The sequence below is a fragment of the Ciona robusta genome, chromosome 2 (assembly GCF_009617815.1).
Source record: "Ciona robusta chromosome 2, ASM961781v2".
In the NCBI taxonomy this organism is placed as follows: Eukaryota; Metazoa; Chordata; class Ascidiacea; order Phlebobranchia; family Cionidae; genus Ciona; species Ciona robusta.
In genome coordinates, this window is record NC_143236.1 from 3,564,530 (window position 1) to 3,581,532 (window position 17,003).

General features: G+C 35.2%; 3 protein-coding genes across 5 annotated transcripts; 1 reads left to right on the forward strand and 2 right to left on the reverse strand.

Moving 5' to 3' along the window:
• Positions 1 to 90: 90 nt before the first annotated feature.
• On the forward strand, positions 91 to 2,495 carry LOC149740222 (Golgi-associated plant pathogenesis-related protein 1-like). 2 transcript variants are annotated; one of them, XM_089873438.1, is made up of 6 exons: positions 91 to 640; positions 701 to 775; positions 1,171 to 1,243; positions 1,298 to 1,434; positions 1,527 to 1,604; positions 1,992 to 2,495. In XM_089873438.1, the coding sequence occupies exons 2-6, from the start codon at positions 748 to 750 to the stop codon at positions 2,150 to 2,152; spliced, it is 477 nt and encodes a 158-aa protein (XP_089729564.1). In that variant the 5' UTR covers positions 91 to 640; positions 701 to 747; the 3' UTR covers positions 2,153 to 2,495. The 2 variants fall into 2 exon arrangements, with proteins under 2 accessions (XP_089729564.1, XP_089729565.1); XM_089873439.1 differs by lacking the exon at positions 1,527 to 1,604 and having other exon boundaries at positions 91 to 775.
• Positions 2,386 to 8,116, reverse strand: LOC149740223 (phosphatidylinositol 3,4,5-trisphosphate 3-phosphatase TPTE2-like). Its single transcript, XM_089873433.1, has 11 exons — positions 7,351 to 8,116; positions 7,024 to 7,233; positions 5,986 to 6,117; positions 5,664 to 5,781; positions 5,182 to 5,344; positions 4,710 to 4,791; positions 4,211 to 4,361; positions 3,952 to 4,138; positions 3,358 to 3,455; positions 3,116 to 3,211; positions 2,386 to 2,820 (listed from the first exon to the last, which is right to left on the reverse strand). Exons 1-11 carry the CDS (start codon positions 7,656 to 7,658, stop codon positions 2,635 to 2,637), a joined length of 1,731 nt encoding a protein of 576 aa, XP_089729559.1. The 5' UTR covers positions 7,659 to 8,116; the 3' UTR covers positions 2,386 to 2,634.
• A 131-nt stretch (positions 8,117 to 8,247) lies between these two features.
• Positions 8,248 to 15,537, reverse strand: LOC149740224 (RING finger protein 150-like). Of its 2 annotated transcripts, XM_089873434.1 has the most exons (9): positions 15,296 to 15,534; positions 14,395 to 14,598; positions 13,633 to 13,711; positions 12,753 to 12,879; positions 12,023 to 12,155; positions 11,506 to 11,657; positions 10,538 to 10,637; positions 9,483 to 9,557; positions 8,248 to 8,875 (listed from the first exon to the last, which is right to left on the reverse strand). In XM_089873434.1, the coding sequence occupies exons 1-9, from the start codon at positions 15,452 to 15,454 to the stop codon at positions 8,747 to 8,749; spliced, it is 1,158 nt and encodes a 385-aa protein (XP_089729560.1). In that variant the 5' UTR covers positions 15,455 to 15,534; the 3' UTR covers positions 8,248 to 8,746. The 2 variants fall into 2 exon arrangements, with proteins under 2 accessions (XP_089729560.1, XP_089729561.1); XM_089873435.1 differs by lacking the exon at positions 9,483 to 9,557 and having other exon boundaries at positions 15,296 to 15,537.
• Positions 15,538 to 17,003: the final 1,466 nt, after the last annotated feature.

Genomic DNA, 17,003 nt, shown 5'->3' on the forward strand with positions numbered 1-17,003 from the left:
GTTCCACGCAAGCCAACAGCAGTTTACTCCTAGGCTGGTTACCGCGTAGTTTAAAGTTGCTTTAGGAATTAAAGTATTTTTAGCTGAGTAAAAAATGATACATTTTTTTAGCTAATGTATAAAAATTGAAGTTTTGAGAATGCATTGACAATAGGGGAGTGTTTAGAAACCGGTGTCGTGAAAAAGCAGAATTACAAGCATGTGTGTCTGGCACTGGTTGACCTACCCAATTAAGATAATTAGTAGCAGCTGTTCCACGGTTGCCCCTAATATATTTGTGCAGCTTGTTCGATCTGCTATATATGTTACACAGTTCGAACAGTGTGTGGTAGCTGCTGTTAGGAAAGTCTACAAAGCAATGACATATAGCGAGGCAGCAAGTAGAGTTGGACGACAGTCAAACAGTATGATCAGTGAAATAGCATACACATTAAAATTTACAACCTGTGTACTGGGTTCTTGTTGTTTAAAGACGTGAATATTAGAATAATGCGAGCACATTTTTGAACGTTGTGGTAATATTTTGGCAGCAAGGCTATATAGAGCAGTTAGCACTGACACGAACTTAATTACAAGCGCCCAAATAATACGCATGGAGTGTGTCATGTCAAAATCAGTACCGAAAGTCGTCATATACTCCGTTAGTTAATGTCACGTTTAAGTGTCCCCAATTTTCGAATAAGTTAAGCTATATATTTAGAAATGTGCTGACAGCGTGGAATAGATACGACAATTTGAGAAGATAAAATGAGGACACACAATGTTTGTACTGAAGGTAAAAGTGAATCAATCAAATTAGTTATTTATATCTATTAAGTGATTTGATTGTGGTATGTTTAATTTTTTATAATTAACTAGTAGAAAATGATATAGGTCAGTTGTAAATTCAAGAAAATAATACTGTCGGGTTCGTTAGTAACCAAACCCATATTTTCTGATTGTATTTTAAACAATTAACCATTTTTTTTAAAAAAGTCGTAATACGGTTATACAGTTTTGTAAAACAAATTCGTTTACAGATAAATGGGTCAATAAAAAATGAAAACATGACCCATCTTACCCCAACTTATTATAATATTAACAAGTAATATTGGAAAGTGAGACTATACTCTATAGATAAAAGTGATTGTGTACTGAAGTTTATTTTGTAATCAGATATTTCATTTACAGAAGAAATCATAATGTTTGAACAAGAATGCGTACACCGTCACAACCAACTAAGAAAACAGCATGGTGTAAAACCGTGAGTGCTAAAGCTTACAAACAACAGTGCTTACTAAACAAATTTTGTTTCCAGATTAAGAACTAATCAAGAACTACGCAATTTGGGGCAAAAAATTGCGGAACAAGCATCGGCAAAGGGAAAACATGTGCAGATAGACGACGATCGATACAGCTACAACACATGTCATGTTATTTCTCGAAAAATGAACGGTAGGCTGCTTCAACAAAAGTTTGCTTACACATATGTGTGTTTTCATACTCTACTAATTAAACAAAATTTATACTGTAATAATTAAATGCAGGCGCCAGCATTGCGGACATGTGGTACTCCGAAATTACGTATTATAACTACAGCAAGCCGAGGCTAGATGACATCAACGGTAACTTTTTGTTGCATTCGTATCGCTTTGTATTCCTGTATAGCTTATTTAACAAAATGAACGCTTATAGTGGTTTTGAGAACTAAATAAGTGGGTTAAGATGGATGTATTAGTTTTGTCCATATTAACATTTTTTTTAAATCGTTTTTAAACAATTAACAACGCCCTTGTAGAGTTGTGAGGATATGGTTACCTATTCCCGAAAATATTTTTTATTTACCACCAAATTAGTCGAAAACAGATAACGAAAACAATATGCCCGCTTGTTTATCGAAATTGTGCAATATTAATAATAAAATAAACTTACTTTGCTATTCTAATGTGCGGATACGTTCAAGCAATTTCTATGAACAAAACATACCATGAAATTTAACGTTATTTTCACAGGGCGTTTTGTTCGTATGATCTGGCGAACTGCTTCACAGATTGGCGTCGGCGTGTCACGTGACGCAGCAGATAATGTCTTTGTCGTGGTGGTTTACAATAAGCCGTGTTATGAATCGACCGACGAATCTAATTTGAAAGAAAACGTAGCGAAACCGATATGAAGTCATCTCCCGGTCGGTTTCGCTTCCCCGCACTTTCACTGTCACGTCATTTTAGTCAATTCAGCTGTCACGTTATTTTAGTCAATTCAGTTATGCTGTGACGTCATTTTGGTTTAAAACACTGTGACGTAAACTCAGTTTATTCCGTTTTATAATTGACAAAAATACCATGAAAGTATAACAGCTATACTCTGAACAGGCATAGAGAAAACTATCTAATGCATTTAAGTTACTTTTAAAATCACCAGCACATGATTGTAATGGCAAATCAGGGTTGTACGTTTATAAGTTATCAGCGCCAAAACGACTTATATCCCGCCAAATACACATATTCACGAACATATCAGCAGTTATTTATTACTAGGACCGTGATGTGCATTGCTACTGAAATTGCACACAAGGCATACGGAGTATACACAGTATCTCATAAACAGGCCAAATATATTGCACCTTATAGCACAGCTTCCAAACTGAATAACAAACTAAATGTCTTCAGCATTTGAAAACGTAAGTTTTACAGTGAAATTATCCCTGTAGATTTTCCAAGTTTTCTTTTTATGCGGATTGTCGATCTCCTCTCGTTTTAAAGTCACGTGATCCCCTTCAACCAATGACGTGTTGAACCAAAAGTAAAATGGGCAGTTGTCGTATCCCCGTGGCAGAGATTTCTGTCAACCAAACTTCAGAATTAGTGTATATTGCTATAAGAGGCAAAAGCAACACATTTCCAAAATTATAATATATATATTCACCAAAATTTTCGCATGTGGTAACTCGAAAGCGGATATAGCACGAGACGTATGAAACGGAACATGTGTGGTATAACGGAGTGGTTGATAAGTCATCTTGCCCAAAGACACTTATACCCAGGACGGTAGCAGCGTAAAGAATCTAAAACCACTGGGTGCGGTCGCAGGCGCTATAGGCAACGGACAATTAAGAAATGTGTAAACATGTACTTACCGAAGTCGACATGAACCTGACTTTAATATCTCCTGCTAGCACAGGACAGTTTTTCACCTCACACGTAACACAATCATCCGTGGCGTCGTATTGTAACTGTACGTGTAAAGACATCGTATTAAACAATTTACAATGCACTCTGTACAATCAACAACAAAATTTAAATTAATGTGTAAAACATAAATTAAATATGAAAGGTAATATAAATTACTTGAGTTCAGAAAAACGAAATTTTAGCTTACCGCACAGTTATAACCTTCAGCAAACTTGCAGAGAAGAACCTCTTGCCGTTCAGATACGATTTGCATTGATAAATCAGAACCATTGCCCCTACCGACTCCTGGTGAGTAAAATTTTAAAACTTTTATTTTCAAGGTATTACTGTAGGGCCTTTGTTGAGTTATGTAATTAACTATTTCGGTGAACGTTGTAGATATACGTAACCTTTAAAAAAAATTTTTTTTACTTTTATAACCTCTGTACGTCCTGACTCGTTGTACATGATAAACTTGTTTTTTTTATTATGGTTTAACGAACTCAAACAATGGGTATTTACTAAAAAATATTAAATGATAATACTTTACCCCCTTAACTAAACGCTATTCCAACTTAACTACTGCTGAACTAACCAAATCAGTCGGTGACGTTTTGGTGAACAACACGACACAACAATGGTGTTAAATACTCGGCCCTTGCTGCAAGACTAAAAGCGCCGCATGCTATCTAAAGGCAAGTCAAGGTAACAAATGAAATACTGCCACGTAGTGCAACCTTTGAGCTAACCAGCAGATATAAAGCTAACTATTTACATAATCCATACAAAAGAAATAACAAACCTTGTATCGCAGTGATGGTGACTCCAGTTACCTTTAACTTCTTCATCGGGGGAAGTTGTCCTCCGTAATTCTTTTTGATTTTCTCAAAATAACCTACATAGCGGATCTGGGATGCGGTCTCTACTCCCTGAAAAACGTCACCCACTTCGAAGTCGGTTCTTCTGCTTCCAAAGTATTCTAACGCCTCCTGTTGAGGAAATAATAAATTTATTAAAGAGTTCTTTGTATAGAGGAAATTGTAGTTTAACAGTGGGATTACCTTTGCCGTATCAAACTTCCCATCTTCAAGCAGCCACGAGCTGACCAAGGTACCAGTTCTTCCCTTCCCGCCTTTACAGTGAATCGCTATCACGTGATCTGGGTCTGACGTCATCCATACTTTTGCGTCATCTATGAACTTTAGAAGATCACTGTGGAATTCGCAAATACCAGATTAGATCAGGGATTTAAAGGCATTTCTTTTTTTTGCATTTTAAAAAAATGCACAATTTCACATATAATGCGCGAGTTGGGGTAAGAAGGTGCATTGTCCTGTTTTAAAGTAAACAAAAAACGATTACCGAATTCTATAACCTTATACCCACGACCCTACAAAGAAACAATATTAAATGTAAAAACCCGAATATAAAATATAGGATATTATGTTCGAATTTTTTTCACCTCACCCCACCGTACTAGTTATATATGAGAAAAAACGGATGAAACAACTCAGAGCCAATAATGGTTTTTGAATTTGTTTGAATCTTATTTTTACTTACATTAAGGTTGGTACATTATGGTCGTCAATCATAACACGGTAGACATGATTGTCGAATTTTGTTTCGTCATAACCCCTCTCGCCTGTTTTGAAAATTAAGTGATAAAAGTCATCTTTAACAAAAAATTATATTGGTACAAAACTGACCAAAACAGTGTAGGCAATGCTTTGGTGTTAATATGTAAAAGAGTAACATATTTGTTGTACAAAAAGTAATTACGATAACAAGTAAAATTATTGAATGATTTTCACTCTTCCTCGCGTACCCATAAATACAACGACAGTCGTAATACACATCTGCCAGCGAGTTATCTCGTGCACAAGTTTGTAGGTGATTTTGGTTCTGTACGGCTGACAATTTGGACTACGCATTAGTGACATTTCAGAGCATTACATGTCTTTCGCCTTATCCAAATACACAGATTAAACTCACAATAGTAGCACCACACATGATTTTTATACAAATAACTTACTGCATAAGTTGTAGATGCGAAACTTGTCCGGGTGCTTCGTCTTGAAGAAACGGCTTACCTCCCCGATCGGGTTTCGGAACAAACTTTGTCGTCCACTGCTTGGGAACGACATTGCAATCACGTGGTCAGTGACGTAGGTGAGGTCAAGGTCAAACCCGTCTTTCTGCGGAAAACGACAAATGGGTATAGTAATCTATCTTATTTGTTTTTGCGGAAGAATGAATGAAAGAAAAAGAATAAATTTTGCAACATATTTATCCTCGCGTTACGGGGCAGTGATGGTCGTTAAACCACGGGGGTATTTTATACACGTCGTGCTCCCTCGCGAGTTATCATGTTTTTTTTCTTGTTTTTTTATGTGTGGCCGACAAATAGGACACATCATGATGGGCCACTGGGTTGCGGCGATTGCAGTTGTCTTTCAAAAGACCTCTGCAGTTGTCTTGCCTAAATAAGGTAATTGACGTTGTTCGTGTTATTACCCTGTATCGACGCTTGTTCTGTGATATTGTTCTTCTGCTTGAAGCCTTCATTTGTTGGTGGGAATAAAATATTCTTGCTAATCGAACCACACGCAGCAAACGGGCCAACACAACCAATCTGAAAACAACAAAACCCAACAGTTAAAAAACACATTACGCAATATAGACTGTTGCATATTACAAACATAGCCGGTATAAATTTACGAACCGACGTTTTGACGGGTCAAACACGTACAAATTGTGTATATAATACACAAATGACAGAAAGGGTATAAGACGTAGTGGTATTGTGAGACGTAAAGTGGTATGTGTAGTAATATACCTCCCCAAACCATCGGCTCCTGTTTCTTGCACGTATTCATCTAACACAGTGTAAAATATCGTGACGACGAATGTGACAACGATAATCAAACCATCAGCAACCTCCCAGGGGTTGGTGAAGAAATTCTTGGGCCTATAAATGTCAAAAAACTATTTTAAAAAATTATTTATTCAATTAATATGTATAGTCCTGTGCAGTACGATGGATAATTATATCTCATATTCTTTTTTCGTTGTTTTCACAACAAAAGTAAATGGTACACGAACCATTTTACACAGAACTATACTATATAGTAGGGTACTGGAGTGGGATGGGTTTTTATTCCCATTTCATGTTCGATTTGGTAGTAAACAAAAAATATTCACGGAACTGTATAACCGTAGTCCCGCCACTCTAAAAAAACGTTGTTAAAAGAAGATCAGGAAATATGTGACATAAATTACATTCCAAAGACTTGGTGGGGGAGCACGGAACGCCAAACTAAGCCTTATTATACCGTTGACCTAAACAACTACAAATTGCTAAAAGTGATACATATAGCCTACAAGACTAACTTAGTAGAACCACAAAACCCAGTGACATGAAAAATATAACGAAGACCATGTCTTTGTAATCAATCATTTTCCATTTATTTGCTTATTTAAGCTATGTTAATTTTTAACTATTCCTCAACTGCATGCAAATTAATTTTGGGTTCGATGGGAACTAAATTATTATCGATCTGTTGGCAGTAATGTGGTAAAAGCATAAACAAGAAAACATATTACGAGTAATAGAGGGTTTTGGTATGGGTTTTGGTATGCCGTGATAATACACTAGGGTAGGGTAAAACGGGACACCTTTAGCACATATACCATCTAAATAACTGGACCGTGTTTTAAACAATTAACAACGGTATATATAGGAGTCATGGGGATACCGTTTTATAATCTTTGAATGTTCTTTGTTCACTACCACATTGGTCAAGAACATATCTTAAAAGGTGTTCCAGCTTCCCCCACCCTACTATATAATACATTGTGTTGTACATAAAGTTACCCGTATGCAAATATCCTTAATCCTAAATCCAGCATAAAATAACAAGAAAGAGCCAAAGCCATCCCGTCATAAAAGGATTGGGAAGATTCACTTTTTCCTGGAAGACTGAGATCAATGATCATGAGGATGATGTCCAAGAAAATTAGGAAGACTCCAAAGACTCGCATCCCTAGATGATCAATCACTGCTCGGACACGAAACTGGACGCGACTGTGAACGAAGAGAAAAAATGATCATTATCAGTACCTCGCTCACAATTCAAGTTACATCCGCGAATTCATATATTTTATTACAGTTTAATCACCATTTACAACTAAACACACTTACCCTACACCAGTAGTAGGTATCTCCATTCTCCCATCGTCCACTCCATGTTCATTCTCGCCCCACCATAGACCTGAAATCTCGGGTATATCTATTCGTTCCTCCTGTCTTGTCTCTGGTTTTTCACTCGGTCCTTGGTCTACATCATTCCAATGAACTTTCTTAACCGATTCACTTTTACTTGGCGCAGCTTTCGGCGGAGCAGTGACGTCACCATTTATCGTGACGTCAACGACGTTCCGCATGACTGCACCGTCAACGCCAACTAAATCAGCTGGAGGACTAAAATCTGAACCGTCGAATCCCTCCATGGTAAAAGAGTGATGTACATATCACTGAAGGTGGTGGTAAATGTGTAGCAATATAGTTGGCCGAACCTGCATTCGTTTATCATTAACTTGGTGTGTATAGGCACAGGCCGGTGTGCATTGGATGCAGTAAAGCAAAACTGTTTTTGTTTGTCCGCTATTGTGTGCGGAATTTGGTAAATAAATGAAACACGTCATTCAAAAAAGATATGTTACACCTCCGTTTCGTATTAATGTGTTAACAAGTTAGTAATTAAAAAGTAACCTATTTATCGTTTTTCAAGTTATCACATATATAACTTCGCGAATAAATATAATTTTCTTGTTTATGTATGACTGAAAATTTGGACAACCCATAAGGGACTACTGGGTTTGCGCAATCAACTTTTAAGTATTTTGCTCAAGGACTTACAAAACCTACAATAGTACCAGCGTCCAGCTTCGAAACCACACCGTCGAAGCTAGAGGCGGGCTCTAAACTTTGTTCCACGACAGCAGGGCCTCTAAACTTTGTTCCACGACAGCAGAAAAAACATTTGAGCTTGGACTAGGTCTAACGGGTGTCATACCTAAAACTACAGCATTAAAAATGGAAAATGTGCACAGATTTATTAGGTCTTTTAGTCAGAGAGTCTGCGATGAACATACAGTGCGTAATTACAAGTGCATGCGGAATACTGGTTTAGAGGGTAAGGTATTAACGTAACTGTGCCAAGAATTAGCAACTGTAAAATATGGTAGAACTGAATCTAGATTTGAAATACAAGAGTTATGAAACTATGTGGTATTGGCTTGAGAAGACAGGGAGTTCTCGGAAAGTTGGGCTAAAATTGAATAAAGTTGCTTTTATATAAGTTTTGTACAGACTTTCTTACTGGTTAATTTAGAAATTTTACACAATCAAAATAAAATAACTTTCGGAGTTTAAGAGCGATGATCAGGAAATAGTTACACTGGAGTAGCAAGAACATATTTAAAAATTATGTAAAACGTTTTGTTTTTGTACAATATCGGTCTACATGAAAAATGCAATTGGTAATGAAAAATAAATGTAAACTGAATTGAAAAAGAGGGAACACTCGAATTCAGGATTAAACAGCAAGGTGCTCCTGCTGCTGCTCTGATGTTTTTGGTTCAGTGAAGTTACTTGTGGACTGTGCTTGTTCATCATCTGTGGTTGTTGTAGAGGCTGGTGGGCTGGGTTCTGTGGCAATGATGGCCTAGTTTGTAGATTGAGGTTAACAGTTGTGCTTGGCAGTATTTAGTAGCGGTTTTGTATCACTTTACCACAAAGGCACGGTATATAGAATGTATGAATGAATGTATCTTATTTATTCAAGAGGAAATGGTAGCTGTTAAGGTGGCTGTACACAGAATTCACTTGCAAAGTCGTATGCAAACCTGTGTTCAATTCCGCATGCGGCAGCAAAATCCAAACAAAACGGACGAATTCCGGATACTGTGTACAGCCACCTTTATTGTCCAGTGCCATGACATAGTTAGTTAACGCATATGCTTTTAACCCTAACCAAGAGGTAATGAGTTTAAGGTTCGTCGCTGCTACCATTGTGGGCATATGTGTCTTTGGGCAAGAGACTTAACAGCAATTGCTCCAACCCAGTGCTCTATTGGATTGTTTTAGTTTTCACCGATAAATATAAAAAAACACCCACAAAGTTACATTTGTGATAACTTGTAAGCTGGCATGAAATGTATAAAACCGATGTTATATAATGACTGCCGTTTTTAAATTATGCAATTTTACCGAATATATATATAGACTGCTCTCTTTAATAATTGATTAGGCAGACATGATTATAAATTTACCTCCATTTCCATTTCTTGATTGACAGAATTAACTGACACCAGAGCCCCATCATTAAAATGGCCACTATCATTGTCCTGAAATAACATGTAATGTCAAATAAATCTGTCATTGTCCCTTGCCTCCCAATTAACGCGCTGCATTGATTTTCTGTCTATTGCTTGTACGGTTTATTCGCATCAACACAAACAGCTGCCATGGACAATTATGTACTGATTAATTATAGCAGCAACAACTAAAAAGTAATAACCAAATAAAGAGCAAAGCTGAGTCTAAAGGTCATTCTTTTAGGTCTTTAACCAAAAATGTTAAAGCAAAAAAAAAATTGCAAAATTCTTGAAATTCATTTAAGAACACATGGTGTCCATATAAAACATTAAACAAAAATTTAAACTTCTTAAACTTTGAATGATAGTTATAAGACCAATCTGGTCAAAATACAACCAGAATAAAATGCATTTAACATTAGAAGTTGTATTATTTTGAGGCCTAGATCACAACTTTATTTTCATATCCAGTAAAGCACTCATGCATTTTTAAACTTTTACGGAGTTTTTGTTTAGCGAATTACCACCAACAATAAAATTTATTTTTTCTTGATTGCAGATGCAAAAAAGAGTGGACAAAAACAATGGAAACGAATTTTACTTGAGTATTTTCCTGATTGTGTTTTTAAACAATAAATATCGCTATTTTAACATCTGCAAATATTCTTAATTTAATACCTTTTCAGACAAGAAATTATATGAAAGTATGTGTCATACTATCAAAAAAATACAACCTATTTTTATCTTAAATTTGGACCAGGTTAGGTACCCATAGAATATAGATAGTAGCCAGTACATGAATTGGTGGCAGTTTACATGCAGTATTTATAAGGACTTGATTAACACAGAAGTGCATGAGTTATTCATTAGGAAAGTAATTACCAAGTCTACCTTATGAAGCAAACATAAACGTAACAATGCCAATAACAAGATTGTATGTAATTTAAATGCTTGGGGAAAACTGGTAGAACAAAATTAGACCACACTAATAAGAAAGCATGATAACGCACCTCACAATTCCCAGTGGTCTTGATAATGTTGATTTTGCACATCGGACATGTGTGCTTTGTATGCAGCCATGGATCTACACACTTCTTGTGGAATATATGCCTGCAAAGATCAATATTTTAATATCCACCATGACAGGAGATGAGTAAAACCTATATATCGGTTTAAGCTCTCAGAAATAACATGGCTTATACAAATGAATTGGGCTGTGTAGAAATGTCAAATGGGCTCTATAAATACATTGAGTATTTTGGTATACACCAGTAGCAATTAATGACATAGCAGAAATAGCACTAAATAGAACAAGCCAACTCAGTGCTGTTTAAATTAGACACAAGATTTAAAAACATGGCCCCAGGGCATTTTATGAGGATTTTATAGTTATTAGTCATGCAAGAACGTGTATCATGTACGAACATGTTCCTAGAAGCTTGGTGGGGAGAATAACAAACATATTATTACGTGATTTACTAATCATGTGTTCTGGCAGTTCTGCTATACCGTATCTTCAAGTAAACGTGTGTGAAAAATTTATGAAGCAGAATAGTTACAAATAATTTTGAATTGTTTTAGTGGTTACTTAAATAGTAACAATGGTTTTACAATGAGCAATAACCAGAAATAAATGTTATTACTTATAATATACCATTGAGGAGGCAATTTTACTTTAAAAGTTTTAGCGGTAAATCCAATGGGGGACATATTATGTGTTTTAAAACAAACTATCTACCTGTATAATATATTACTAAACAAACAAATTAGGGTTTTAAATATTGGTGTATACCACAGGTTCTCAAAGTGTGTGCTAAAAATAGACCTCAGTGTGCTGTAAAAATATCTCTTTTAAAAAGAGTTTTGGTATATGTTGTGTAAAATATGACCATTTTTAAGATTGTTGTCTAACAGATGCAGAAGATTCAAATGTGCCCCACACCTAAAAGTTTTAAAACCCAGTGTACCATAGACTTACCGGCAAGGTAATTCACGAACCACTTCAGCTGTCTTATAGTTTTCAATACAAATGGCACACACAGATTCTGTTGATACAATCTCATCATTTGGTTTAATGGTTCTAGTTTTCAACTGCATGACAGCGCGCTGGGCCAACCGGTTTCGATGGCGCTGTATGTTGAAAACAAATAGGAGAATGCGCGGTTACTTAAGTAGTACTGTCATTCTAAATACATAAAGAAGTTATAAATTAACCACAGTAAATAAGCATACATGTACTCAATGATACTCTCAGTTTTTAGGCTTAATATTAGTGAAAAACTAGGGAAAACCATTTTTTAGGTGCTATTAATTGTTGGCCTACCTAGCAACAGATGACAAAACAAAAAAGACATTTTAATGGCTTTAACCTACTGCATAATATAAAGGCAGATAATCAATAGATACAAAGACTCTTGAAAGGTGTTTCTGATAAGCGGCTCATTTTGCGTCAGCATAATTCTTTATAGAGAAATCAATAACAGACATTGGCATACCATTCCACGATTGTGAGCTTGTAGTATTCGTAGTCGTTGGATGTAATAAAATATGAGCCACGCCAATGACACAAGCATTAGGATCATGAATGACACCGATACAAATATGATTGAAGTCCTTTCAAGTTGAAATCTATAAAAATTATAAAAAAAGGTTGGGAGTGTAAAAACCAGGGACATGAATTTTTTGCTTAGGCCTAATGTAGCTGATTTTTGTGTCCTGACCCCTGTATCGCACATTGTATTCATACAATGATTCCCAAACCTACACCAGGTATACTACTCGTCGAACAAGAATTGCGTTTTAAGTTGTATTCAAACAATCAAGCAACTCAATTAGTTGTAACAAATTCACTTTTTAAAAAAGTGGTCTCTGGTCTGGTATGCGCATTAAAAAAAGAGCAAAAACGAAAACTAGTATGTAAGTTTAAAAAATCTTAAGCGTAGGCTACATTATGCATTCATGTATAAACATTGTTTTAGGAAATTTTTGTTTTTGTATAAACGTGCTCAAATAAATTGAAAATAGTGCTTGGCCTGAAGACAGAATGCTCACAGCTGGTATTCAGGAAGTGGTTCTTAATTATAACCACATCGACCTGAAGGGCAGAGTGCAGTATGTTATGATTCAAAGCATTTCCAACTCAACTCATGACAGGTCTGTATAATTATCACTGTTTCAAAGCATATCATTCGACTAATAAAATTAACCACAAATTCAAGTTCTTACCCGCTTGTTTCTGGATATTCTTTCCCAGCTTCGATAAAACAATTCACTTTTGTTCCTTGCTGAGCCAAGTTACCAACGCTTATTCCAAGCCCATATTTTATCATGACAGAAACAATTTTGGTTGAATCTGCATTTAACAGTTTTTGTTAAATAAAACAGTCAACACTGTGCAATAAATAAAACAGTCACTACTGTCCCGTTATTAGGTAATGAAATAGCAATTTAGGAAAATTTGTAAGGTAATTTATTAAATTGTAATTGGTAATTGCACAAATCAATGTCTTTACCAAGTTTACAGATTGTGCAAACTGAAACCTTGGATATGGCATATGAGTCAAGGACGGTCACACATTGTATTGTAGCCTACACATTTTGTAGGAATAGATTTATATTATTGCATTGGCTATGCATTGTATATACAGTCAATGGGCTAAAACACAGTCAATACTGTCCAGTTATTGGGTAACGAAACAGCAATTCAGAAAATTGGGAAGGTAGTTTAATAAATTGGAATTGCACAAATCAATGCGTTACATAGTTCACAATCACGTAGTCATAGACCATGCCATGATCACACATTGAGTTGTAGGTAAAAATTTATATTATCGCAAGGGCTGTAATTACTTATATATATACCTATTTATAATTTATATATATTTAATATATATATATATATATATATATATATATATATATATATATATATATATATCCATGTTATTTAAAACTGAACTTAAATAAACTGCCAACAAAATTATTCTTATCAGTTTTACGACATATAATAGCTATGGAAAATGTTAGGACTTTTCAAATATATACATAATTTTTACAGACACTTTCGGGACCCAACATTGTTTTATCAACCTAACAAAGTGTTTACCTGCATGGCTCATTGTCTCTAAGTTTGTGTTCTTTTCCAAATCATAAACTATTATGCCGCTGGCATTCCATTTTGCAGCCTGTTAAATGAGATTAATTTATGTATTATTCCTGCAAGGCCTACTTTAAATAAAAGGACAAACATCTAATCAGTTTATATGGGCTTAAATCAAAAGCAAATATACTAAAATGTTGTTACAGACATACTATCATTACTATGTATTTGATATCCAATGTGTTTTTCTTTCAAACATTTACTAAAACCAATGACATATGATCTGAATTGTTTAACAGAATGGACATTTAATACAGACAAACAAGTAGGTGCATTCTGTGGGAATAAATGCAAACAAACTAGTATTCGGTTGATACACTGTTGTAATTTCATCTTGTGATATTTGCTCAAACTATTGAAAACAAGTCAGTCCTAAGAATATTTTATTGAATCAAGGCACAACATCATACCAAAATCAACTCGTTACCTTTTTACAACCTGTTTTTATCAAAGACTGTAAACACGAAAATTTCTACCAGCCATTGTTGTACAGTTTAATATTGTCTTTTTCAAGACATTGAATAAATCAGGGCTTTCCAAACTGGGGGAGTTTACATATTTTACACAAAGTATATTAAACAATTAACCATGAATGATAGCCCTAAATTTTAAAAGATTTAAAGGAGCTACAAACAAAAAGTTCGTGCAGCGGTAAAATAGATACCCACACAGAAGTTCATATTCTGTCCTGTATTAATTTTTACTTACGTTGTCAATTTTTTCTGCAAAAGTGCAATTTCCGCGTGAAACCAAAGCAAGCCATGGAGATGGGAGATGAACAGAGCCGTAGTTAAACTTACAGCCATCTCTTATATCATTACTGGTCACCGCGTATACTATTTGACCAGAGATATTTTTTATAGGAGAGTGGAAACCATATCTACCTACTTCATCAAGTGGATCTGTTGAACCCTGTCAACATACAAGACAAATTAACATACTTAAAATTTTAAGTGTATAGCCTAAGCTGAATATACTCGATTTTACCACAAAAATTAGGCGAGCATTTTAAACAGTTACAGCCAAAACTCATTAAGAATTGAGCCTGTGTAAATAAAAATAGTAAATACCATTTGTGGAGAGTTGTACAAGTAGTGAGTTTCAAATTAGGAATTGATTTCATTTGATTTTATATATATATATATATATAAATATTGTATACATTATATGAACCAAGATATGTTTTATTAGAATGAATGTTACATGATATTCTTGGTACTCTAAATAAACTTAGCCGATCGCAGTTACTTTAGGTTTTTCCTCAGCCAACCAAAATTTAGTCGTATATTTTTATGTTTAGTCAGCTGACTAAATTGCTGTGCATTACTTATTACAGAAGTTAGTTGAACTAAATATTTCATTTTACTCGGGTGACTAAAAAAGCAAAATTCAATTTAGAAGGCAGATATTACGCCTAGTCAAAATTGATTATTGATAACCTAGGACTTAGGCAGTTACGTATTTCATTTTAAATTGGTTCAACAATAAAATATATGACCCTGCATTGGACATACAATTGTACCATATGAAACATGCTCTAATGCTAATGCCTGTAGCTGCAGTAATAAAATAGGAATTTAAAAAACAGCAGCAATAAAATAGAAATTACCAATGTAACAGTGGATCCAACATGTGAATCTTTGTATTGAAATTGAACAAAAGCACCATAGTAAGAATTGCTTCTACTAGATTCATCAGTACTTAGTCCCATAATTCCATGTGAAAACAACACCATCAGGAAAGTGCACAAATGTGTTAAACGTATCATACTTATGTAAACCTCTTAAGTAACATTTACTAGTCACAGCTTCTTCCTGGTACAAAAATCTTGTAATGAACTTACTAATCACACGCATGTTTGAGTGTGAGCGTTATACTATACGCTACTGTATAATTATAAACAGACTGTCCAACGAGTAACTAATCTAATACAATAGTTATATCAATATACCACGTTACCTGACATGCACGCACGTATGTTAGTATGTAGATACGTCATAGCACAACCTGACGTAAAAGCGTTCGTTCCTATGCACAGAAACGTAACTAACGTACAAACACAACCGCAATGCATAAACAATGCAAGCATTACTCCAGTGTCTACAAATTTCTCCTTACTATACCTATTCAACAGACCGTAACCGATTCGTTCGAAACAAAATGTAAGCAGGGGACTGTCCAAGAACTCGACCTTATTTTATTGGTTTCTTTGACCAATAGCGAAGACTGTGATAAAAAATATATAAACGTGGCAATAAATAAAGGAGTGAAACAACAAAAACAAGACTGCCGAGTCAAATAGCGTTTATAATAATTTTGATCACGCAAAATACTACTAACACTGACATACTTTCTGAAAAATTGTGTAGCTTCTCATTATAGCTTGCCACGTTTCTACTTAATGAGCTTATTTACTACGGTATCGCGCTACGGTAAATTTGCCATTGCACGTCTTATATTGTTCGGCGTAATGCGGATATCCCTAATGGCCAATCGCTGTCGTGTAAACAATGTAGGGAATTAATAACTGCTTCTCCGTGTATAAACGTTCGGAAATTGGTGACCAAAGCGAAACATCCTTGCTGCAAAGACAATAGTTCAATATCCGTAACTATGGGGGGAAAATTACTTAATATTCCGTGAATTGAGATATACCGTTGCCCGAAACAACGGGATTTCCCGGTCTCGTATATCAACAGTTCATAGCAAATAACAAAATGCACCTTGTGCTTTGCAGATGTCGGTTAAGTTAGAGCATAATAAGCTACACTCTAACTGATGTTTTATTTAAACGCGACAATTAAAGAGAACAAATTATAGTGTAGAACATATATATATAGTATAGGGTTGGAAAAGATGGGACATCTTTAGCACATAGTATCCAAATATCCTGATTGTGTTTTAAACAATTAATAGCGCTCTATAGGGGTCGTGAGAATACAGATTTATAATTCATTAAATGTCCTTTCTTTACTACCAAATTGGACGAGAATTTAGAATGAAAAGGTGTCCCATCTTCCCCTATTCTACTATATCTCACATTTTTGTTTTGTCCGCTCGCTGGCTTTTTCAAGTAACTAGTGTAAAACAATAAGTCCCAGCCCCCATTCCAAAAGTAACTCCCCGTATACAATGATTTTAAGACGTGTACCATGGAAGTGTATGATCGATGGCGGGGGTTTTTAATGGTACAGAAAAACCATGCGCAACGTATTCAATTTGTGTGGGTGGATACGATGGTATACATATATGTTTTCAGTCTCTTTTTCCATAGTTTTGCCGGTTTTGGTGAGATTTAGCGGGAATTTAATATTTGC